The sequence below is a fragment of the Mauremys reevesii genome, linkage group 2, assembly GCF_016161935.1.
Source record: "Mauremys reevesii isolate NIE-2019 linkage group 2, ASM1616193v1, whole genome shotgun sequence".
NCBI classification, from domain to species: domain Eukaryota; kingdom Metazoa; phylum Chordata; order Testudines; family Geoemydidae; genus Mauremys; species Mauremys reevesii.
The window spans coordinates 65,524,422-65,550,190 of NC_052624.1; the positions used below are offsets into that span (position 1 = coordinate 65,524,422).

General features: G+C 40.8%; 1 protein-coding gene across 3 annotated transcripts in view; it reads right to left on the reverse strand.

Annotated features, from left to right (window-relative positions):
- Positions 1-570: 570 nt before the first annotated feature.
- Positions 571-25,769, reverse strand: part of HACL1 (2-hydroxyacyl-CoA lyase 1) — a 43,885-nt gene continuing 18,686 nt past the window's right edge. For all 3 annotated transcript variants that reach the window (XM_039526716.1, XM_039526717.1, XM_039526718.1), the window contains 14 exons: positions 25,623-25,703; positions 21,436-21,508; positions 20,880-20,957; positions 19,809-19,903; positions 17,926-18,038; positions 14,070-14,205; positions 11,708-11,813; positions 10,599-10,682; positions 9,805-9,906; positions 8,589-8,743; positions 6,866-7,024; positions 5,777-5,884; positions 5,244-5,430; positions 571-4,852 (listed from right to left, as the gene is read on the reverse strand). In XM_039526716.1, coding sequence (XP_039382650.1) covers positions 4,820-4,852; positions 5,244-5,430; positions 5,777-5,884; positions 6,866-7,024; positions 8,589-8,743; positions 9,805-9,906; positions 10,599-10,682; positions 11,708-11,813; positions 14,070-14,205; positions 17,926-18,038; positions 19,809-19,903; positions 20,880-20,957; positions 21,436-21,508; positions 25,623-25,703 — 1,510 coding nt within the window. In that variant the 3' untranslated portion in view covers positions 571-4,819. The remainder of the gene's footprint in view (positions 4,853-5,243; positions 5,431-5,776; positions 5,885-6,865; positions 7,025-8,588; positions 8,744-9,804; positions 9,907-10,598; positions 10,683-11,707; positions 11,814-14,069; positions 14,206-17,925; positions 18,039-19,808; positions 19,904-20,879; positions 20,958-21,435; positions 21,509-25,622; positions 25,704-25,769) is intronic.

Below are 25,769 nucleotides of genomic sequence, written 5' to 3' on the forward strand. Positions count from 1 at the left end.
ACGTGGTAGAGATGAGATTCATCAGTATGTTCAGATGTACACGCACGTCAGAGCTTGTGTGAATGCCTGTTTGTTTGTTGTGTGTATCTTCTAGACCAGTGGTTCCCAAAGTGGGGTTTGCAAACCACTGGGGGTTCGCAGAACATTACAGGGGGTTCGCCAGAAAAATTTCACTAATGGTGGCCAGAGGACCCCAGGCATTGGAGGCAGCAGGAGGGACCCGGTTGTAGGGCAGACAGCCCGAGCCCCAGGGAGAGCGGGGCAGGGCAATTTGGGTTGGTAGCTGAACCATCTAGCACCAGCCACTGTCTGTAGAGAGGACACTGGGCTAGATTGACCATTGGTCTGGCCCAGTATGGCTTCTCTTATGTTCTAACTTTATTTTTCATGGTATCCAAAACTTTGGCTGGCCCCAGCCCTCATCCTTGGCCATCAGTTGGCCCCATCCTCAACTGGGGCCCTTGGTTACCCCAACACTAACCCTAGCTTGGGGGGCCCCCATCCCTAACGCTTGCATGCAGTCCCCATGCCAGCCACATCCCTAACCCCAGCTGGCTCCAAATGTCATCCTAGCCTGGGGCCTCCAGCCATAACACTAAACCTAGTCTAGGGCCCCATGTCAGCCTTGGGCCCCCAGTTGGCCCCATTCCCAACCTATGGTCTCAGAAGGCACCAAACCTAACCCAACCTAGGGCCCTATACTGGCCCCACCCCCAACCCAGAGACCCCAGTGTGACCCTTGCCCCCAGCCAGCCCCAAACCTAACCCTACCTTTAGGCCCCCTCGTGACTGCTAATTTACCCTAATTGTGAATTTGAACGTAAAAAGTCAATGTAAGTTCATAAGATGTTCACAATAACCTAGAACAGCCAGTGTGCATGGGAAAAGGTACAAAAGGGAGACAACTAGTGTAAACAAAAAGGCCTATGGCCATAGCTCAAGGCATGTGTTAAGATCACGCTGGTAAACAAGAGAAATGTGGAACCAGAAATTAGTGAGCCAAAACTGGTGTGCTGGAAACTAGCCCTAACTGGTGGGCAAAATACTGAAGGGATGGGCTATTCCACACATCACTTCCTTTTGGGGGTCCTTAAAGACTTCGGGAAAACCACTGGCTACTGAAGTGAGCTCCACCATCATGGCCACTATCCAAGCCACCTCCTGGGACCCCAGGCCTTCACCATCCTGATCCTGACAGATGTCCTGAACAGGCTGGGCCAGGGAGGAACCCAGATGATATCACCATCTCCACTGGCTCTGGCTGAATCCCAAACACAATCTGGGATGTGAGGTTTTGTCTCTCTCCCTGCTGTGACTAGGAAGAGACAACCAAAAGCGAGGCCCTAACAGCCTGGTGCTGGTACAAGTTTGCCAGGTCTCAGAGTGGCTGATAAGATTGTATGCTATGCCTGTGTTTCTCCAGCAGTGAGGTAGCAAGTGAGAGTCAACACCAGAGACAGATGCTGCATTTTCTTTCTTTGCCATTCTTTCCTCTCCCCATTTGTGCAGGGTTATTTTATTCTGCCGTCTAGGAAACTGGATTGGATTTTAACAACAGCTCCAGTTCATCTCAACTAACTTCTTCTCTTTTCCGCTAAAGGACAGTTATTAACATCTCTAATCCCATCTAAGACTGTCAAACAATGGGACTTTTCCTTCTAAAAACTCTCTCCAGCTATAAGGGAACAAGTGATGCTGTTAAAATGAAAACCTTATTCAGTACTTTATATTTTAAAAGCTTTAATTGGTTTTCCGTCTTTCCTGTATCTTTAATAAAAGGTTACAAGGATATTTAATGGTGTGTTTGCCACCAAACAACTAAGCAGGCTGAGGTCTTTATGACAAACCCCAAACGTTGTTTAACACTGTTTAATGTTGAACTGCACTGGGTTACGTTAACACTTTTGGCCCATTTGTTCCATCTAAATTAATACAACATGACCCAAACCCCAACCCTTGTTTGGGGACCCCAGTTGGCCCTAACCCTCATTCTAGCCAAGAGACCCTGCCCAGCTCCCTCCCTCACCTGGGTGCCCTAGCCACCGCCAACCCTCATCTTAACCAGGTTCCCATTCCAGCCCCTGCCCTCACCTTAGCCCAGGTACCTCTAACCCCATCTCAGGGCCCCCTGCCCACCCCAATCCTATCAATAACCCCATCATTCCCACCCCTAACCCTACCCCAGGCCCTCTGAGAGCCCCAATCCTAAACTTATACTGGGCCCCTGGCCATTCCCAACCTTTACGCTAAGCTAGCCCCAACACTCACCCTTGCCCGGGGGGGCCCTGCTAGCCCCTACCTAGAAGGCGCCCCTAGGAGACCCCAAATCTACCCTAGCTCAGGGCTCCCAGCCAGTCCCAAACCTAGTCCCAAGTCTCTTGCTGGCCCTGGCCCTAACCCTGGGTCCCTGACTAGTTATGACCCAAAAATCTAACGCGGGGGCCGCTGCTGGCCCCAAACCTCCTTTGGGGCTGATGGTAATGTGGGAATTTTTTAAAAGATTTTTATGAACTATATGTGTGCCTCTGTAGCTGTGCACTATTTATCCATATCCAATATGGCATGAAAAGTTTACTTCCTCCCTGATACAAGGAAGGGGTCTGTGTTATGAATGTTCCCTGGATTAGAACCAGACAGCTTATCAAGAATCTTCTGGAATCTACGCACATGTATGGAAAATCCTGCAGCGATAATGGAAGAGCCAAGGACCAGGCTATTACTGCTCCTCCTAACTGTGCAAGGAAGGAAAGTGAAAAGACCACAGCTGGAAACAAAGGAAGTTCAGGTGTGAACAGACTACTCTTACAGTTCTGCTGTGAAAAGAGCAAGGACATACAAGGACAGAGATATTAGTTGGATCTCAGCAGAACATGACATCTTGTGCCATGGCTCTCACCAATACAAACTCTGTCTAAAGCAGAACTTAGCCAGACTAACCTAGGGACTCTTCCATGTGGCATTCCAGATGACTAATAAATGCTACTTTGTTTTGACAAGGCTGTCCTGCATCCATCCCAAATACTTTCTGCATTACTCCCTAAGAAGAAAAAGGCTCAGCAAAAGTCTGAACTAAGGGTATGTCTACATTTAAAATGCTACAGCAGCACTGCTGCATTTGTGCCACTTTGGTGAGTGTCTACATGAAGCGCTACTGTGACAGAAGGGGTTCTCCCATTTCTGTAGTTAACCCACCGCACTGAGCGGCAGTAACTGGGTTGATGGAAGAATTCCAGCACTGTCGACGCTGGAGGGTTAGGTCAGCACAGCTAAGTTACATCTCTCAGGGTGTGGATTTTTCATCCTGAGAGATGAAGCTATGCTGATGTAAGTTTTCAGCATAGACCAGCCCTGAGTTGGACTTACAGTAGGAGCTCATGATGAGAAACAGGGGTTCTGGAGCCCAAAGGCCCAGTCCAGTAGTTGTTGAGGCCATGTAGCCTGTCTTTGTGGAAAAGTGTGGGCCCTTGGGGTCAGACACTGGTAAGGGGTTACTCCCAGGAGACCATTTAAAGGCCAGGGCATAGCACAGATCTCTGTGGAGTCATAACAGCTTAGAGAGCTGGTTCAGCCTGTTGCTCCTGGCCCCAACCCTAGCCCAAGTCCCCCTTAAATCAAGGCAGGGTTAGGGTAGGTGCTATCTCAGGGCCCACTCAGCCAGACCCTACCCTGACATTAGGGGCACTGGCCCCACCTCTAGCCCAGAGGGCCCCCCCTAGCTGGGCCCAACTCTAACCCCAGCCATAATCTGTGCATCCTCTCAGCCTGCTGGCACTAGCCCAGTTTTAACCTAGGTGACCCCCATAGCCAACCCCAAGCGCAGGGGTCCCTTCAACTGGCCCCAATGTTAACAGTTTGCAATCTCTTGATTGTGGAATGTTTATTTCTGAATTCTTATGCACTACGGATTTCAGCGTGATAGGTGGGTGTGGGAACAGGTGGACAAGGCAGTAATTTAAGGTTTTCTTTTTCTGCTAGTAAAGCAGGTTCGAGTTAGCAGGCTGCAGAAATTAATCCAACAAACAAATCCAGTATTGCAGTGAAATCTGGCATCTTTTTAAATACACTTTAGAAGTTTCTAAAGTAATTCCAGGATACAAAACTGTCAATTCACAGTCTGCATCTCTGTACAGAAAAATACAGTGCAAGAAATTAAGGGTTCAGTCCTTTTCTGACAAGACTCCCATTGAAATTAGTGGATATTTTGCTGGAGTAGAGGCTGAGCACCAACCCTGAAAGGTGCTGAGGACTGTCAACTCCAATGGACTGTGAGAATAGGAAGTGAAGATATTCAGCACCTCTCACTGAGGTGCCAACCCTGAGTAAGAGACTTGGGGTCTATAAAAAAAAGCTTTCTGGTAAGCAGGATGTTGATCAAGAGGGGGAAAACAACCCCAAAACAAAGGACAGACTATGATTGCGAAGATTTTTTTCCATTTGTAAACAACAAATTCCCTTTACCCTCCCAGCCCCCGGAAGGACTAAGGATTTAATTGACAAGTCTGATCTGTTACATTTGTAGTAAAAAGAAAAGAATGATTTTATCATTCAAGTGTTTCTATATGATCTGGTTCATAGCCATAAAAGGAAGACTTCCTTTGAGTGGACACTCTGATGTACATTTAGGGGTCTCTTTTGTTGATTACTGCTATTACAGTAGTGTATAAGTGTTTTTTTTTTTTAAAAAGTGAAACAAAACTAGGATTTTACAATCTTATGTAAATAATGATAAAATATAGCTTTAGCTGTTTCACTCCTGGAAAATGATTGGTTTGGTTGAAGCCGATGTATTGGCTAGGATCATCACACACTGCATCTTTTGTTACATATTAGAACGAGTCAGCCAGTGAAAATCCTGGAAGCAAAAAACAAAAATGAAACAGACAAGTAGAAGGTGGAGTAGAATACAAATATGTATTTACTAAAATATATTCCTGCCCTTGTGGAACGGTGTAAGACTGCTTATGGAAATATAATTTTATTCTCAATTTCTTTGGTAGGAGATTAGAGGAATGATTTTTGATACTGTGACAACACTCCTAACAATATCATCAATAAATAAGGCCCATTAGGAAAATGTAAAGAAGGAAGACGGTGAAGTCGAAGGCCCTGATACTACAAAGAGCTGAGCATGAGTGGATCCCTGTAGCTCCATAGATCCTCGCTGCAGACCAGCACCCTCCCCACATGTCAGGAAGATACAGGGGGTCTGTCCATCAGAGCCTGAGAAAAATGAAAACACGTACCTGCTGCTTTCTGTCAGCTTGTGGGTTGATCATTACATTGATAAGGGAAGGCACTTGCTTCTCTGCCAGGCTTGCTTTCAGGGCATTTTGCAGTTCCTCTGGTGTTTTTACAAAGTATCCTTTACCCCCAAATGCTGACATCATCTGCTCATAGTGAGAATTTGGCAGGAGACAAACAGGGGGTGCACTGAAAGAAGCAAAGAGGTTTATGGTTCATAGCAGAGTTAAAATTGCAAGAATGACCAACTAGGATTATGCCAATTTTAGTACTTTTAAATGACTAGATGGTCATTATGCTGGCCCGCTAAGTTTCTGGTGGGACATGTAATTCAGTTCCTCTGAACTTAGTTGTGTATAACTGGGCATGGTGATTGTGTAAAAGTATATTTGTTGCCATTTAGTTACTGATCTGAGACCATAAAGCTTTTCACTTCAGCTTTTAGTCTAGAACAGAAAATACTAGCCATGAATAAAAAGACCCTCTTGGTCGCTTCTCAGTTAATTAAAAGCGCGCATAGATTAGAGGTACTCACCAAACAGTTGGTTCTCCAGATTTTAACATCTCCTTCCAGGAATCTGCATCCAAACCACGGTATATCCCATTGTTGTTAACTATGATAATTACAACTGGCAAGTTATACCTGCAACCATTCATAAATTAAAAAAAAAAAAGATTGTGGGAGAAATTCTGAAGAATTGCATCTTTCTGTGAAGTGCTAAAGGGCCACTCTACCAAAAATAATCACTTCTGTATTAAAGTTTATACCTACTATTGTTACAAGTGTCACAGATTCACAGGGTCTGGTCTACGGTCTGGCCTCTAACCAGTCTCCTGGGAGTGACCCCTTTAGCTTGCTGGACCCAAGGGTCCACTGTTTCACAGGGCAATGACTAACAAACTGGCCCATCGAGCTCCAACAACCCCTATCTCTCTCTCCATGGCTCTCTGTGGTGAGTCCAAATGAGCCACACTTCTGTGAGCGACTTAGTTGCCTCACTCCCATTCGGGGTGCAATGCTTTTCAGTAAGTATCTGCAGCCTACACCAGGCAGCCTTTGGATAACAAGTGGATCTTTATTAGTTACCTGGAATCTAGAATCTGTAAATCTCTGAGTTAGCATGATAATGGTAGCTTAGTACAGAGTTCATATTGGTGGAAGCCATGGCTTTGCCATGCCCTTCTTCTCTCAGCCCCATCTTTGCTCATCCCACTGTCTGTCTACCTCCTCTGCCTTTGCTTTCCTGCTAGGGCTTTTGCCCTCTTTCCCTGCAGAGAGGTGGGGGTGCTAGGAAATAACTTGCTCTGAAGAGTTAATATTCAGTCACTGAGGCTTCCATTCAAATGTGTTGATCCCAGCCCAGACAATCCTAGTGGCTATATTTCTCAAATACCTAGGCTGATCTCTCATGTCACAGGGAGAAAATAAGTTCTCTCACTTCCCTCCACAAGAGGAACACCACCAACAAATAGCACCTAATATTAGTAGGACAAAATTATTTTTCTGTATTTTTTCAGTTTTCTTTGTGCATTTAATTGCACTTTGTGTATAGTCAGTTTCCACGATCTGGATAGTCTGTCAGGGATAATAAATTAAGATGGTTTACTTGATCAAAAACTTTACCTGCAAATAGTTTCCACTTCCATGCCAGAAAATCCAAAAGCACTGTCTCCTTCTACACAGATCACTCGCTGCTCGGGTGTCTGATCTTTAGCCACCATTGCAGCTGCTATAGCAAAACCTAGCCCAACTCCCATTGTTCCAAATGTACCAGCATCGAGTCTACAGATAAGAAAGTAGAATTATTGCCTATTTCTTCACGGCATTATTTTTCCTGTACAGCCAGGCAAACAGTTCTCAAATTGTCCATGACAGTTTGTTCTTGGCTTGTAGTAATTTTGATATAACCTAACTACTTATAAAACAGTATCTGGATAGTAAAAAGGCATTTGACACATGTAGTGCTATATTACATACCATGGGTCTAAATAGACTTGGTTTTCATATAGGAATCTGATCAAGATTTCATAATACTCTAATGAACACACATATAAATAGAAATGAGTTGACTGGAATAAGAGATGCTTACATACTATCAATTACAATGTACTGTATTCCTGATTGCTTTCAGTCTACATTGTACTAGTATTTCAAAACATCTAATTAATATGTAATCAGATGATTCAAGTGGTAGTAAAATAGTTGTTCTATTGAGTCTTGCATCCCAAAGGTCAAATAGGCTACATGAAATCTTTTCTACATTTAACTCTCTGGAAATCCAGCTAGAAGCCTGAAAACTTTCAGGCAAATAATGCTATTCAAATTCTAGTCTTCAGGTTCAACTTTTGAAATCAAATTGCAAGCTGTAATTAAATAAGACCATTTCAACCAGGCAAATGCAAAATACATAAAAAAATGCACTATTATAGGCCTAACTTTTCAAATTTGCCCTCTTATGTGCACAATGCTATGTGCAAGGAAAAAAGTGTAATAGTCACCGTGCCAACCTTTAAAAAAATATATATATATTTTCCCACAGTTAATTTTAAATTAACTTTATTTAATCTCAAATATGTTGTTAGCATGATATGTCACAAATGAACCTGTTTTCAGAAGGAGGTTCTAGACTCCACAATCAGATCTGAAGGGTCACCTCAGCAAAGATTGTCCAGTTCTCTCTCATACAATCTAATAAATACAGACTAGCTCTAATTTACAGTCATTCTGTAATAGCTGGCTTTAATAAATAAAGTCACAAATCAGAACTTCAGAATTTGTATGTCTACATTCAGGCACCTGAATTCCTATGTAGAGGCCCAATATATGGCCTGCTTTCCAAAGGTGCTAAACACGTGTAGCTCCCATTGCTTTTAAGGGGATTCTGCTTTTCAGCAATTTTGCGCGTGTGAATCTGCTTGCAGGATAGGACCCTAGCCTATTTATTTAAAAAACTTATTTTAAATAAGTCCTAACATTTTTAGGCACAGATTCACACACTAAGTATGGGACTCAATAATATACTCCCATCCCAAAAAGAACTGAGATCTCTCTTAAATAACTTTCACCTGCTTGAAATATGGCCATTTATTACCATTGTACTATGTGCTGAAGTCCCACACAAATCAACGTGTATTCAGTATAAAAAACAATGACAGGGTATGACCAAAAGGGAAAAAGATAATTTGCCTTAACAAGAACAAACCCTCCCCAAAGACACATTATATATTTACTTTACTTAAATAACATTTTTATTTAAAAAAGACACAGCATCGGTAACCTATAACCCAACTGTGTGGAAACATATGCACATAATTGTTGCATCATGGCAACAAAGAAAATACTTTACCTGTGGCGAGGAAGATAGTTTGGAAGCATAGTGCGTCCAATGTCCATAGTATTAGCTCCCTCGCTAACCAGAATGCAGTCCCTGGGTAACAGTTCTCTGACATGATGGAATACTGTATAATAATTCATAGGCAGGGACTTTTGTAATGCCAATGCCTTTAAAAAAATAAGAGACTATAAATCATTTCTATACGTACTGCTTAGCATAAGGGCAATGTGCTTTTCCATGTGTGAATATTACCACTGAAGTCAGGGACTATTCTCCTGAGTAAGGGTTGCAGAACTAGACTCCCTCCCAGTGGCTGAGATCAGCAGAGTCACTTTCGCTGACAGTGCCTTTGTAATTCTGAAGACAGGCAGTTTTCAGCAGAAGTTCCCTCAGGTGTGCAACCTGCTCCCTCTGCTGGTGTGCCATCATCAACAGTTTATTGACCTTCAGAGCAACGAGCAAGGCACATCAGTTTGTTCAACCATGATTATGACTATTTATTATCTGTATTGCCGTGCACCCACTCATGGGCCAGAACCACATCATGCTAGGTGCTGTTCAAACAGAGTAAAAATGTTGGACTATTTCTAATCGCAGGTGAGCTGTGCCATGTGTGTGTTGGGGTGGTTCAGGAACAGCTCCGGTTTGTGCTGTCTATTGAAAGGAGTCTAATTTAGGCTCCAATCCTGCAGACACATATGGGCTTAAACTTCCAGGCATGAACAGTCCAATTCATATGCAGAAATTTAAGCACATCCATAAGTATTTGTAAGATTGGGGCCTTAATGTGTCACTTGCTTTTAATGGACATCATTGTCACAATAACTGGCACATCCATAAAATAAAATAAAAATAAAGGCTCTACCTTAGCAAAACTGAGCTGTCATATGCTAAGAGTAACACCACATCACTTGCAAATCAATTCTGTTACCATATCATCTTCTACACAAGGGCTTCCTTCTGGCACTATGGTCCTGATCCAAAGCCCAATGACTTCTATGGGGTTTGGATGACAATTAGCTCTTAAGCCCAGTCTGTCCATATAGTAGATAAAACTGAACACAGTAAGTCTACAAGAATCTTCTGAAACATTTTGATACCATTCAGAATTTAGCAACTTGAAAGTTCTGATTAGTAGGGAGACTTAACTACAATAATGACAGGGATATGATTGATACTGTGCCCAGAAAAAGGATCAAAAGCCACTTTTACTGAGCCAGAGTATTACCTTGGATGTTTCTTCATTGCTCTTCATTTTCTCTCTTAATCCCTTCCACCACTCTGAATAAGAAGGATGTTTCCATCCCATTAGAACAAGTTGTTCTAAAAGCTAAAATAAAACACACACACAATTTATCCTCTTTCAAAACATAAACCTCAGAATAATTTCTTCAAGAAAATCTAAATCGGGGTCTCAAACACACACAGCCAGAGGAGTTATTTCCTGCGGCCGCCAAGCTCCCCTCACACGCTGCCCTCCCTACCCCCAAGCACGCCACATCCCCACTCCTCTGCCAACCTCCAGGTGTTTCCCATCACCAAACAGGTGTTTGGCGGCGCTAAGCGCTTTCCAGGAGGAAGGGGGGGGAGGAGCGGGGAGACGTGCCCAGGGGAGGAGACGGAGAAGAGGCGGGGCCGGGGCAGGGATTTGGGAAAGGGGTTGGAATGGGGCAGGGAGGGGGCGGGGCGAGGTGGGACAGGGCCTCATGGAAGGGGTGGAGTGGAGGTGGGGGCTTTTGTACCTTTATATGAAAAAGGTGTCAGTGATGCGGCCCTTGGGCCAAATGTTCTAGTCCTCATGTGGCCCTCGTGGTGATTTGAGTTTGAGATCCCTGATCTAAATCATACACCAAGATCCCAGCACAATACAACATCTACTTTTACAATTTTAATTTTAGATTAGATACTGGATGCAAGCATAAACATACTGCATAAAAAAAGGCTTTTCCTAGGACTTTTTTTTTAGAATTTACTCTCTTTCTATAAGTCAGAGGAAGTTATAGACACCTTGCAGTACATTACCTGCTCAGTCACGGCATTTATGTCACCTAATAAATTTGCTACAGGTCTCACGTTATTCCCCAGCTCTTCTGCACAAATATCAACCTATTTTTTAAAAAATAGTTTTTAGACAAAAGAACACGGAATCAATTAGGAATATTTTTAAATCAATAAGACTTACACTGTAAAATAGAAGAGTATTTTCTAACAACATCATTAGTCCTCACTTTAGCTCTAAGAGTAATTTCCTCTAATCTTTACTGGAAGTGCTATTCAAGAGATGATTTACTCCAAATAAAAACCTACTGCATATTCCCATTTTCAGATGTTCATCTGTACCCTTAGCACCAACTTACTGCTTCTGTTATACCTCCAACACACAGTACACTCTCTCTCTCTCTATATATATATATAAATAAATAAAACTTATTACTAGTGTGAAGAGCACAAGCTGGACACCTTTGGAGACCAGACGAGACTAATTATGTTTCAGACTACAGAAAGCCAGCTAATCAGAGAGCAAAATTGACTGTTGCCCTTGAACACATGATTTACAATATTTTGAAATGGGAGGAGTAAAATTGTGTTTATGTCCTACCCTTCCTAACACAGACAGCTTGCCAGAAGTATTCACTTGTTAAGTAGCCTTTCCTCCACTACTCTCATTGTTCCCAAGTGGTCAGGCTCTGATAGTGAGCAGCAAGATCTTGTTTGCTTTGACTGTAAATATAATATAATGTTTTTAAAGGATCCTATTGAGAGAAGGGTCCATTATTATGAACAATTCCACAATTTCAGAGCTCTTTGGTTCTGATCAAGGAAACTATAGTCCTATACATGGTACATGTACATTATGGGCCTAATCCCTGTGCTACTGCACTGAATAGGAGCTTTGCCATTAATTCAATGGGAGCAGCATCAAGTCCTATATGCTCGGAATAACATTATATTGATTTTGAAAATATCAAGGGAATTAAAAACAAATAAAAGTAATTATTTTGGAGAACTACAGTGATCACATGCATTGTACTGCACTGTCAATATGACAAGGATCACCACACGGAAGAGCAGGCTATTACAGAGAGAGCTAACCTATAGAACGTGCTGTTCAAATTATTTTCCTAGGTTACCTGGATAATCATTACATCTGGTCGAAATCTTGGTGGAAGTCCAAAGTGCAAAATCCAGTTCAACCTGGCACCAAACAATATTATTACATCAGCATGTTGCAATGCCCTAATAATGGAAAACAAGAGAAAAACATGAAATGTTAATATTTTGTATATGTTAACTCCTCGCTTAACGTTGTAGTTATGTTCCTGAAAAATGTGACTTTAAGCGACATGATGTTAAGCGAATCCAATTTCTCCATAAGAATTAATGTAAATGGGGGGGGGGGTTAGGTTTCAGGGAAATTTTTTTCACCAGACAAAAGATATATATATACATACACATATATACATACATACATACATACATACACACACACACACACACAGTATAAGTTTTAAACAAACAATTTAATACTGTACACAGCAATGAGGATTTTGAAGCTTGATTGAGGTGGTGAAGTCAGATGGTGGGATATTTCCCAGGGAATGCCTTCCTGCTAAATGATGAACCAGCACTCGGCTGAGCCCTCAAGGGTTAACATATTGTTGTTAACGTATCCTCACTCTACAAGGCAGCACAAATGGAGGGAGGGGAGTCAGCATGGCAGACAGAGACACACACCCTGCGTGTGAGAGAGAAAGATGTGCATTGCCCCTTTAAGTATGCTGACCCCACTCTAAGTAGATTGTTTTTTTAAGTAGATCAGCAAGTTGAGACAGCAAGTGCTGCTAGTAAGCTCCCGACATCCTGAGCCCTGTTGTGTCCCTCCCTGCTCTATGGAGATGGCGTAAGCGGGGGGGCATGAGTGGGGGGGGGGGGGAAGGGGAACACCCTGACATTAGCCCATCCCCGCACAACAAGCAGGAGACTCCGGGGAGCAGCTCCAAGGCAGAGGGCAGGAGCAGCACATGGCAGTGAGGCGAGGAACAGTTGAACTGCCGGCAATTGGTAGCCTGCTGGGCGGCTGCCACACAGGGAACTTATGGGAGTGGGGAGCTTATAGGGGGCTGCCGGGCCACCCAGGTTCCAAGCCCCCACCAGCTAGCTCCAGCGGGCCGCTCTTTCTGCAAGCAGTGGACGCCAAACAACGTTATAAGGGAGCACTGCGCAACTTTAAATGAGCATGTTCTCTAACTGATCAGCAACGTAACAATGAAACAATGTTAACTGGGACGACTTTAAGTGAGGAGTTACTGTATTTAATTGCTTTTCAAAAATGGTAATAGTTCCAGATAGCACAACACCCCTATCATTTAGGAGAATACAATAACACATCTTGCTTCCCTCCAGTCTATATTTGTTTAGCTCAGCAAGCTAAAAATCTTTTATACAGACAACTGTCCCTTAGTTTATATAAAAAGATGATTTTCTGAATTTCCAAATAAAGCACTAAGGTCTCTTTCCAAAACAGTGTTCATTTTGTGAAAGTAATTATTATTAGAGCAAAAAAACAAACAAAACAAATGAACAAAAACCCTACTTCAAAAGAATGTGGAGGTTGCAAAATCAAGCACTCAAAAGTTAGAAAATACCAGAATGAAGGTTGACCATGCAATCTTAATTAAGCCCTCTGGTGTGTATGCCCAAGGTGGCTCAGTTGCTGAGCAAAGTACCTCAGGTGTAGTTTTTAAATTCTCAGATTTATTAATAACATACTCCATAATGACAAAGATATATGCTCAACACACAACTTCGTTTAAGTATATAGGAGTTTCAGCTGCAAAGTAAGCCCACCGTACACACATACCTACAAGTTCTCCATAAGTAAGTTCACATTAATTTGCCAGTGACTACAATTATTTTTTTAAAACACAATCTTCAATATAGGTCTCTTCAATCCAATTAAAGGATTTACAGAGACAGTAGTTCAATTAAACTGGAATGTACTACAAATGCTATAAAAGGGAGGCTGCATAAAGCAAAATTTGAATTGTGATACTCCATTTTATGTACCACTTTATAGCCTTAAAGGTCAGCACACTGAATATGCCAGTAGTTTTCTGCTACACGGAATTTAACTTGTTTACGTACTTCATTCTGTGCTATAAACTACTATATTGTCTGATATAGGCTTAATATTTATACAACAAAACGTAACTCAAAAGAATTCAGCCTAGCTGTTGCCAAAAATTTCTAGTGACTCCCACGCTTTCACTCTGGACTCAGTTCTAAGCAGCATTTGACATCAGCTGTGTAAAGCTACTGGCTTTATCCACTGCCATAAAATTGCACGAAATGTGAAAACAAACTTTTTTTGCTTTTTGCATTAGGCCTTCCACAGTATTTGTAACATGTTGCAATTTGCTGCATCTTTAATGGTATGTTCCTATTAGTTTCCCAGAAGACAGGATTGGCAGCAAAGCCTTGGCTTATACCGACCTGGATCTGGCTGCAGCTACACAGTTTGGATGGTTGTCAGGAACAACTCCTTTTCCCATTGGGGTAGGCAGAAATGGTAGCCCGCACTGGTCTACCAACTTTCTGATGCTGTTTTCAGCACGTGAATAAGCAGCCCCTATAGGAAACAAAGTACAAAGAATGGTTTCATGTGACCTATAATTATGCCTTTTCATAGCCCCATTTAAACAAGGTGCTTAAGTAAGGGCTTAACTTCAAGCATGTGAGTGAATAGTCCCACTGACTTAGAAATACTCATGTGCTTAAAGTTATATATATGCTTAAATGTTTCTCTAAAACAGGAGAACAATGTGATCTCTGAAACATACAGGATACATGTACTCTTCAGTTAACCTAAACAATCATATTATATAGATGGGGCTGGTAGCACCACCTATTATTAAGGCTGCATGACACTTCCCATTATAAAACCTTGCTTTCAGTTGCTTGTAACTTGTCAAACTTTTTAACTGTTTGGCTGAGCCTTTTCATGGCAGGTGTCTGCCACAGGCAGAATGTGTTCAGAAAAATTTCCACCAAAATGGTTTAGCTGTTTCTGAAAAAGAGGTTGGGGAAAAATACATTGCCAGAATTTTATACCATAGGCAAACCAATCTTTTCTCTAAGAAGTTCTAGCACTCCCATGCTTTGGTGCAGGGACTGGAAATTTGGCATGGGGAAGAGATAGGATTGGGACACCGTCACATTGCAGGGAATGGAGCAGAAGGGGTCAAAAACTTGGGGTGTATAAGTAGAAGAGTCTGTGCTCACTAGAGCACACTCCTCTCCAGAGCCTGGAATGGAACCTAAGATTCACGAGTCTCATCACTCCTCTGCTGCCAACAAGCATCTGTGAAATCCACTGCAAATTGTGTCTCTCATCTGGTCCACACAGAGGATGATAATCTACTACTGCTATAGTTATTCCATTAGCTCAAGTGGCAGAGGTCTGTGCGGTAGATCTAAAAGGTTCTAACCCTGCTTATGAACCAAGTGCATGTCAACAGGATATCACATGATGGAATTTCTGTTTTTCAATTTGTTTTTTTTAAATACTTAGGAAATTACGTACACAAAAACTATGTTAAAAGAACATTACAGTTGCAAGATCAAGCACTGGAAAGTTAGGAAATGCCAGAATTAATGTTGCCTGTACAGCCTTAATTCAGCACCCCTGTGCATATGCATTACGATGAAGTATTTAACTACACGATCACACACTATTTTTTCCACCTCACCGTTCTCAGTCCGTGCACAAAATTGATGGCGCTCACTTAATGAGCAGCTATGCACTACTTTATTTTCTTCTCACTGTTCAATGTGTGGCCCTAGTCCTTATTTACTGTACATTATTCAAGCCAGGCTCTGAAAACAGATTACTTTCCCAATGGGTTTTTCTATGATGCTTGTTACTACAGTATCTGAGTGTTTCACAAACTATTTTCACAGTGAGATGAAAGGGTTTTATCCTCATTTTAAAGACTGGTATCTGAGATCACAGACATTTAAAGTCAATAGTATCCACTAATTTTGGGTGCCCATTTTGTAGCACTGGGGACTTCATTTTTTCAGAGTATATACATTCATACATTCAAAGCACAGCTCCCATTGACTTCAGCTGCAGCTGTAATTGCTCAGGACTTATCAAATCAGATTTCAGAATCTCAAGTTAGGCACCAAGAAAATGATGGACACAATTATTGACCATCTGTGAAAAGTTTTCTTTAAGTGACTTGCATAGGATCATGTAGGAACTCTGTGGAAGAGGCAGAGATAGAATCCAGCTCCCCAGGGTAGCATTAAACTACCTTAATTATGAGACCCTCCATTTTCTTCCTGCAATCCCCTGCCTCATTCACCACACACCTTCCAACTTTTGCAACGAGAGGGGCAAGGATCCTACAGATAACGGCCTTCTTCACCACACAACTCTGATTCATTCCCAGGTCCCTCCTGTGCACTGAATGAGTGTTAAAAAATAATAATAATAAAAAAATAGTATGTGATCATGTAATTAACAACTGTAATGCATACACACAAGGGGCCTGAATTAAGGATGCACAGGCAATCTTAATTCTGGCATTTCTTTTAAGTACTTGATTCTGCAACCTTAATACTGGCCTTTTAACTTCGTGTTTTTGTGGGTAACATAGTAATTTGTGTGTCATGCTTTACACTGAAGCAGCTAAAAAGACACCTTTACCTAACAGGAATTATGAGGGCTCCCAATGACTGAAGCTTGGAAATAAGGTTCTAGATATTTAGCATACACAGTAGAAAGCACTGCAATTAAGATATTTTGATAAGTGACTTTAGGGTCTCTCTTGGATTTTAGTCACTGACCATCTCCTAAGCACTTGAATGGACATGCAAACAAAAGCTCTCTGATTATTTAGTCACCTGCAAGATCTTGATTACTGGAAAACAAGTCCAATTTTAGAGGACTGGAGGACTCTAGTGATTTGTAGGAAGAACATAAAAATTGTTCTAGTGGATCAGATTCGTGGTCCATCTAGTCTAATACCTTGTTTCTGACAAAGGCGATCATCAGATGCTTCAGAGGAAGGTGCAAGAAATCCCATAATAAGCAGATTTGGGATAATTTGACCCCAAAGAAGATCATTGGCTTAAAACCTGAAGAATGAGGTTTTATATCCTTAGCAAATTTTTTGCTAGCATTAAACTACAACAACTCTGGATATGCGTGTTATCCATACAAATGTCCAATTTCTCTTTGAATTTTGCTGTATTTTTGGTGTCAGCAACATCCTGTGGCAATGAGTTCTGTAGTCTAATTATGCATTATGTGGAAAAAAGTATTTTCTTACATCAGTTTCAAATGTACCACTATTCAATTTCATTGAATGTGCCTTTGGTCTTGTGTTACAGACTAGGGAGAAGAGATGCTCCTAATTTACCTTCTCTATACAATTTACTATTTTATATACTATTATCATGTCACGTATTTGTCTCCATTCTATGAGTAAACAATCCAATTGTTTTCAATTTCTCTTTATGTGAGAATACAGAACCTCTCTCTCTCTCTGATATCAGAGCCTTTCATCTCTCATTCACCTGTTCATATTCAGCCAGTTCTCTAGTAACTGGCTAGCAATTCAGTGGCCTTTATTAAATAAATTGGTGGTTTCAGTTCAGTTCCTGCTGGACATGTGTCTTCATCACAAAAAGCACCAGAACTGCTGACCACTTAGAAGAGAGGCAAAATGACTGATTGAGCATGGAGTCTGAACTATCCTCTGATCCATAGAGGGACCATTTCTGATCTAGAGGTGAAATGCACTGGCAGAGTGTAGTGGAAAGTCTGTAATATAGCAATGGCGGCAGCAGCTGTTCCATGGTTACAGAATAGGCTTCATGATCTGGGTCTGGTAGTCTGGCACATTCAGAGAGTACAAATCAAATAATAAAGATCACTTTGGTTTGGTGTTATGATTCTCATAGTAGAATACAAGAGTATTAGACAGGTATATGTCAGAGAAGACACTCTTACAGTTTGACAAACAAGGTCTGTTTTGGTTGGAACAGGCTTTACGCTTAGGATAATATTTACCCCTTTGTTTTCCATATATATTCAGTGTATTGTATTGACTTGACTTACTCTAGATGAAAAAAATAAAGGGAAAATCTAGAGCAAGCCAGTATATGTTCAAGATGGAGGAAAAAAATTATTCCAATAGTAAAACGGATTTTAGTTCCAAGTTTAAAGATGCTATTTTATAAACAGTAAAAAGATGTTTTAAATTTATGAAGAAAATGACTTTGGTCACTATTCTTTCCAACACCTGGAAAAGTTCAAAGCTACATCAAATCATGTTACCTTTGCCAATGATTAGGAGAGGCTGTCTGGAATGTGCAAGGATAGATGCCGCTTCAGATACAGCAGAGTGCTCAGCTGTGCAGACAGGAGGCGGCAAACAGCACTTAACATATCTGGAAGACAGATAGGCTAGCATCTTCAAGGAAATGCAATGCAAAGCAAGCAATTCTCAAAGGTAAAATCAGTCACTCACTGTAAAATAACAGAGTTTGAATCTCACAATTTAACAGTCCATGGTATGTCAGAACAGCAAATTTATTTTAAAAACAAAATTTAAATTGCTCATCATATTCAAACCAAATTTTTCTAAGAATAAGCCACTCCACAGAACAAGCAAAATATTTAGCATGCTGCAAAAATAAAACCCTTAATTTTAATATCATCTTATTTTATATGTGCGTTACACTGTGAACTAACAACCTATGCATATTTCTATTAACACATACATAGTAATTTTAAATAAAATTATTTGTCTTGGTAAAGCCTTGCATTCTGAAGCTTTCCTTTCCTTTCCCTCATATGTGGGCAGCTACCTCTCTGCATAAACCCTCTCAGACTCATTATAGCAATAAAACGGCTGCAAAGGCTGCCCACTCTAGTTTCCTCCCTACTGCTTTTCATAAAAGAAATGATATTTTCTTGAGAAACCTGCCAAAGGTTCAAGATTTCTGCAATTGTCCTGGAGAGGGCAGGGGAAGAGGAGGAATGCAACAGAAACCTCCTCTACCACCTTTTTAATTGCAGGTTCTTCCACGTCCCCATACAAACCTGGAAAACCTAGCACTTTATATCACAGGAGTGCCTCAATTAACACAATACCTGCCATTCAAATGCCACCCCCATTAAGTCAATGGGATTTCAACATGTATTTATGTGCTTTCCTGAATAAGAATGGGGCTAAGTACATGCTTAAGTGCTTTCCTCCTCCCTAATGTAAATGATCCCCATAAGCCGAATATTTTTGGTAAAAAAAGTGACTCATCAAAGAGCGGGGGTCGGCTTATAAATGGGTCTACACCAAAATATGATGATTTAAAACTCTATGGAATCATTGAATTGAATATCTAATACATTGTCATTTTGTTTACCTGGAGAGTCTGCAGGCATGGAGCCCTTCAGCTCCCTGTGGCCGCGGTTCGTTGTTCGCTACTTCCCACAGCTCCCATTGGCTGGGAATGGCGAACCGTAGCCACAGGGAACTGAGGGGCTCCATGCCTGCAGACGCTCCAAGTAAACGAAACGTCCCGACCCGCCAGTGGCTTACCCTGACGGGCCGGGAGCCAAAGTTTTCCAACCCCTGAAATATAGTGTCGGCTTATGAAAGGGTCATACAGTTTTTGCTATTTTTACCTATCCATTTTGAGGGGTCGGCTTATAAACAAACGGGCTAATGAACAAGTATATACGGTAATATTTTTCAATGTCTCCTAGTAATTCATCGCCTATCACTGAACTCATCTCTTTCTCCTATATATCCCTAGTATTCTAGGTGAGAATGTACCACTGCTTTACATAATGGCATAATACTGTCATAATATTTTACTTCTTATAAGTTCACCCCTGCATGACATAATATAAAATATTTTTTACTTCAAGGTCCCAGAGACACAGACAAGGTTTTCATCTCGAGGCCAAAAGACCAAAAACATCAAGACACTTGATCACGGCCTTGGATAGACCAAGAGACTACTCACACTTGATCCTACATCCATAGGCTGGACTGCAAGTAATATAATTTCAATGTGTTCAAGCCCCTATGGTAGGTTGTGCAATATTACTTCAAACAGATTTTTTTGCTAAATGCAATGACCAATGGATTAAAAGATCACGTAGGAAAAACTCCATATCTAACAACATCACCCATGCAAGTAACTTGTACTCACTTGACAGAGCTCTTGTTCACCTGTAGATTTACAAAGTCTCCGGGCATGTCAACATAACAGGCACCTGGGCGACCATAGATACTGCACCTCACTGCCTAGATTTATTGTGAGAAGAGAAAAGCACTACTTTAATCACTGTTTAAGAGAATTTTTAAAAATCTTGATACTTAAACAAACAAACAAAAACCAACCAAGAGTGTAATGAAGCAAGTGAGCTGTCTTATTCCCTATGCACCTGCAGGTAAAACCTCCTGGACACGATTTATAATGGGCTATTTTAACCTAACATTTTATGTTTTGTTTTGTTAACTTTTTTAATTCCCTCCCATCCCATTTAAGCCAGATAAAGTGAGCCAGTGGACAGAAGGTACTGGATTGTAAATGCTTTGCCTCATTTACACTGAGACAGCAACACTATCAGCTGTTAAATCAGCAATTACAAAGTCAAAATTTCCTGCTGAATTTCTTTTTAAAGTAGCATGATCCCTGAAGCCTCCGCCTTTTATTACTTAGGACACCAGTGCTCCTGTTCCACAGATGCTACTGTGCTGAACTGGCACTTCTGGAAACAGTATTGCTTGTGACAGGATTTAAGTTGACACAGCTAATGTGGTGCTGTAGCAGTGGCATGAGACTTTTCAAACCCAATCCTGGAGAGCTAAGATAAGGATGTGTCTGTGGAAAACCTAAATCTCACAATATGAACATCTAGCAATACTCCTTCACAGCCAAAACTGAAGAGATGAAGCTGCACGTGCGGCATTCCTAACTCCTGCACCTCTGTCACATAGAACGTCTTTAAGGCTTTATCCAACTTCCACTGAAATCAAGCAAAAGATTGTTGTGGACTTCAGTGAGAGTCAGATTGAGCCCATACACTGTTTGTAACCTTATTCCATGAACTATCATATGGGAAAGATCTCCCAAGTGTTTATAGTGACTTAACTAATCAACAAGCCCATGGTAAATTTGCAGGATTAGGTAATTAAATAACAACTATTTCCAAAACTTGAGGAATTAAAGAGAAGCTGCCTAAATGCTAACCATCAGTTGCTATGTACTGTTTTGTACCTTTTCAATAACAGCAGGAATAGCTTCTAGGCTGCTGGGTCTGACAGAAAATTTGCTGTATAGCCTACAAGCTTCAACCTTAAAAAAAAAAAAAAAATTACAAGAATTGCATGCTTTTTTCTTTTCTTTAGAAAAGTGTCGTGGTGATTAATTCACATTTACTGTTTACAAAAGAAATAAATTCCACAGAATATCAATGTTTACAACAGCTTGTAATGAAACACACAACAAAGAGGCACTTGACATGACAAACTCTACCTTTCTTATCATAGAGAAAGAGAATCTTTATCGTGAAAAGAAATTATTTTAGTCACCAAAACTGATTCAATGAAGTGTTTTGCCGATTTCTATCTTACTTTGGTATGAATGGGTGCTCTGCATGCTGCGATAAAAACAAACAGTCTTCCAGAAAGCAAAAAGTTACAAATTCCCACATAACCTCAGAAAGGCAGATCCCAGCTGATTTCAGTGGAGCAATGACAATTTACTCTAGCCGAGGATCTGCCTCCATTTATTTACCTGAAGCCTTTATGCAGAAAGTTATATATCTGCGTACCTGTGGGAATTCTTGGAAAGCTCCCATGATTTCCTGATTCCTGTCAGAGGAACCTCCAATAACAATCAAAGGCCTGAAATAAGCATAACAAATATTTTATTTTTAAAAGAAAAAACTTAACCCCCCCCCCCAAACAACAAAACACACATCAAAAATCTGATTCTTAAGATATATATTTTAGGACCCAATCCTGCCTATCGCTTAATGCTTCTTACAGAGATACTATGCACCTTCAGTTTCCATTGACCTCAATAGGAGTAGAGGGTGATCAGCACTTTATATCAGACTCTAAACAGCATTCATTTGCCAAAGAGTAAACTTTTTAGTATAGGATATTTAGGATATTACAGTTACATTTCTTCCACAGTGCACAGTCATTAGAATAAGGAATCTAGGTAATTCTCTTTCTCAAAGAGAGGTTAGAGATCTGCAGACACTGAGTGTAGAGCCCTCTCCTGCACTGCAGATAAGTCATGCAGCAACACTTGGCCATACATTTTTCAGTGATGGCTATGCTTCTATCACATTAGATTTTTACAATCCACCTGAAGAACAGAGAGATGAGCAACATTTTAACATGTCCATAGATGCCCATGTTATTAGTTTAGTTCTATACATAGTGAATGAGAGACAGAGTGTATACAAGAGAATGTTAATATGGGACATGGAATATAGCTTCATGTGGGACAGATTTTTATAACCAGTATAGTAAGTTACAAATGCCTTCCTCCCATGATGAACGAAAACTAGTTCATTCAGTTTCTAGGTCAGTACGATACTTTATAAGCTGTGAAATGATGAGGCCATTTGACTGATCTGCTTGTTTCAGTAAGGTGAACTCCAGCATAGCACTCCATTAGCTTCTCAGGATTTTTCTCCAAAAACATTTTCCTCTGTAAATCCTTTCTATTGATTAGAGTATGCATAATAGGAGTACTTTAAAAGGGAAACCTAGAGAGCCTCCAGGGCATAACTCCAATCCTGAACACCACTGAAATCTGGGGATATTTGGATCTAAATCTTAATTTCTCAAGCAGTCCACTTCTCTACAGCGAGACAAATTAAAATTTCTGATCCAAAAGTTTTGGAAAGCCTAGATTGGAACACTGTAGCTTGGTCTCGTCGTCAATAAAAATCCCCATGGAAAACAGATCTGAAGCATACAAAACAGCCACTTTTACTATTCAAGATGTTCTATTTTGTTGAGTGATGGTACTTTACTTTCCTCTGAGTCATAAGATATAGTCCGGCATCAGAAAAAGGATAACTGTCTAGTTACATCATTGGTCCACTTCAGGATGACAATTCCTATGCCACTTCCATTTAGCTTTTCCAAATTTCATCTATGAAGAGGACTTTTTAAAAATGTTAACACAAGCCTCTCAATAATGCAATCTAACGATTAAAAAAAAACAAACAAACTCTCTACACTTAAAAAAACCCCGCCACCCCTATACTTCATTTTGTGTTTTCAGGCCATGAAGAAATTTGCTGCTGCTTTGGGATTTTGCAAAACCAGACACAGTCCCGAGAAAGATTTTTTCCCCATAAATTCATTGTACATTACTATGGGCATAATCCCATAAACGTTAACAAGAGTAGCATTTACTATTGTGAGCAGCCTAGCTGCAGTCAAGAACAGGTTAGGTAGGGAGAATATCGAAGTTAATGGAACGATTCACATTACTGAATATTATGCTCAGTAGTGTCTGTAGGATGAGACCTTTAGCTAAGCTGAAGAAACACTGATGCAACCACAGGTTACAGTAGCATTATGAAGTGCTGCTCTGATCTGTAGTTTAATCTTCTAATTGTCATGAGCAATAATACAATCTTTCATGGCAGCCACACCATGATAAAACTACATGCACTCAAAATGATGCTGACAGAAAAGCAGGGAATACTGTAAATCATTTTTAATAACGGATTATATTTTTTCTGAATGGAAGAAGAATTAAAAGTTTTCCTTCTTATAAGCATAATTTGCAAGAGCTTCTTAAGTGTCTACTTTAACAGAGCTCACATAACAATTAGTAACAGGGTAGCAGACTCTCAGAAGGTACGTCTATCTGCAAAGAAACAACAACAACCCCACAGCAGCGAGTGTCAGAGCCTAGATCAAGTGACTTGGGCTCGCACTACAGGGCTAAAGACAACAGTGTAGACGTTCCTGCTTTGGCTGGAGCCCAGGCTCTGAAACTCAGCGACGGGGGTGGTTCTCAAAGCCTGGTCTCCAGCCTGAGCAAGAACAGCTACACTGCTATTTTTAGCTCCTTAGCGCAAGCCCAAATCAGTTGACCCATGTCTGAGACTTGCTACTGTGTTTTTTGGGTTTTTTTTTTTCTTTTGGGCAGAGTAGACGTACCCAATGTGAAAGCCTGGCCTACTGAAGTCAATGGGATTTCAGTGGAGCCAGGATTTCACCCTCAGACTCTATGCTCAGATGTTACAACCTTGCAAGGTAAATACTGGCAAGTCGTGCTGGCAGATGGATCCAGTTAATTCCAACCAGAGCATTAAAGGTGTAGAACAGTCACTTCTTGTTGGAGGAAATTAGGACAGAGGGGACCCTGGAGAGAAACCATAGGAACAGCCAAGCTCAGTGAGAAAAGCTTAGGCTGAGGTTTAAGGTATGTTATTATTTCTGAGTTACTAACACTAAATAAATAGATAAATACATACAATAAATAAATGGGGAGGAGGGGTAGTTTGGACAATAATTCAGGGTCTGTATCTCTGCTGAAAAAGGGGATCGAGATTCAGGCCATGTCTACACGATGGGCAACATAGTGCCATCGCTATGCTGCTGTAATCCCATAGTGTAAACACAGACTACAGCGAAGGTTCCCCCACCCCCCGCAATCTCTTCAAGAACTCCACCTCTCCAGTCAACAGTAGCATTCTTCCATTGACCTAGCTGTGTCTACATCAGGGGTTATGTTAGCACAGCTATGGCACTCATGAGTGTGGATTTTTCACCACTGAATGAATGCATCTATTTCCATGACACCTACTGTACGTACGGGACAAAAACATAAGCATCTTGGACTAATGGTTAGTCAATTAGCGTATAGATTGATCGGATTCTCACTATACTATCAAATCTTCTGTCAAGCTAGAGGATAATCCACTTCCTCATCTTCTGCCAAGACTTCAGATTTGTGCAAGATTAAATCAGGCATGTTTAATCAGTTTCAGCCAAATTGGATTTTCAGGGGGAAAGTGCAAACATCAGCCAAACATGTCTTATAAATTAACCAAAGTGCTATGAAAGCTTTTTCCTAGTGACCAAACTCATCAATTATTTAAAAGCAAAGTCGCACCAGGATTTCCTTTGGTCAGGTAGTTTCATATATAACCAAGTATTTGCAGCCAATTCTTATGTGAAAAGAAGTTTGGACCCTATCCGATAAACTACGAAGTTTTCTTTCCATCAAGTGATTCTGTTAGCGTATACAAACACTGCTTCCTACATACGGAAATCTTCTAAAGCAGTCACTATTTGCTCTTTGCCAGCCAGCTGTTTATTAACTTTATGGTCTGATGCATATGTGCCTAGTGCTATGCGAACTTCTACCAAAAATGTTTCACATAACCATTCAGCAACTTTATTTGTATTCACAGGCCAATTAATGTTGCCATGTTGAAGTGAAGACTTGTGGGGGTAAACACTATTGCTATTGCACTTTTATCTTCATTTAATTCAACATTTAGCTGTTCAACAACATGCACCAAAAACCAAACATTTGGTTATTACACAGGCCAATTTGTTCACCTCTGAAGGGAGGAAGTCATTAACCCAAAGGCATTTGTAAGCTTCTTTTCTGATTCAGAGCTGCTTCTACCCACTGCACCCATAAAAGAATACCAGAAGACTGGTTACCATCTTGATTTTTACATGTATCCGGGTACATTACACAGGAAATAACTAGGTTTTAGAGAACATATAACGTAGCAAGGCAGGATGATTTTTATCTCTGAAAATGAGAAAAATTAAACTAGATCAGCTGTACTGAAGAAAAGTGAATTCACTTCTCGTTTCCTATGACAGAAACATTTTATTAAGTATTGAAAAAGGTAGAAATATCTGCAATGAAGAGCAATAAACCAATAAAAATCTGAATATTAGTTTGGACAATGATTGTGCTAATACTTAGAATTTTTAAGACGAAATGTAGGTACATTACCAGCAATTCATGTTCGCATTTGCCATCCCACCCAGAGCATGTATGAGACCTGGACCAGAAACCACAAGACATATTCCTGGTCTAGAGGCAAAATAGACCAGAAAGAAAGTGAAAAATATAGAACATCAAATACAGTACAAACAAGAA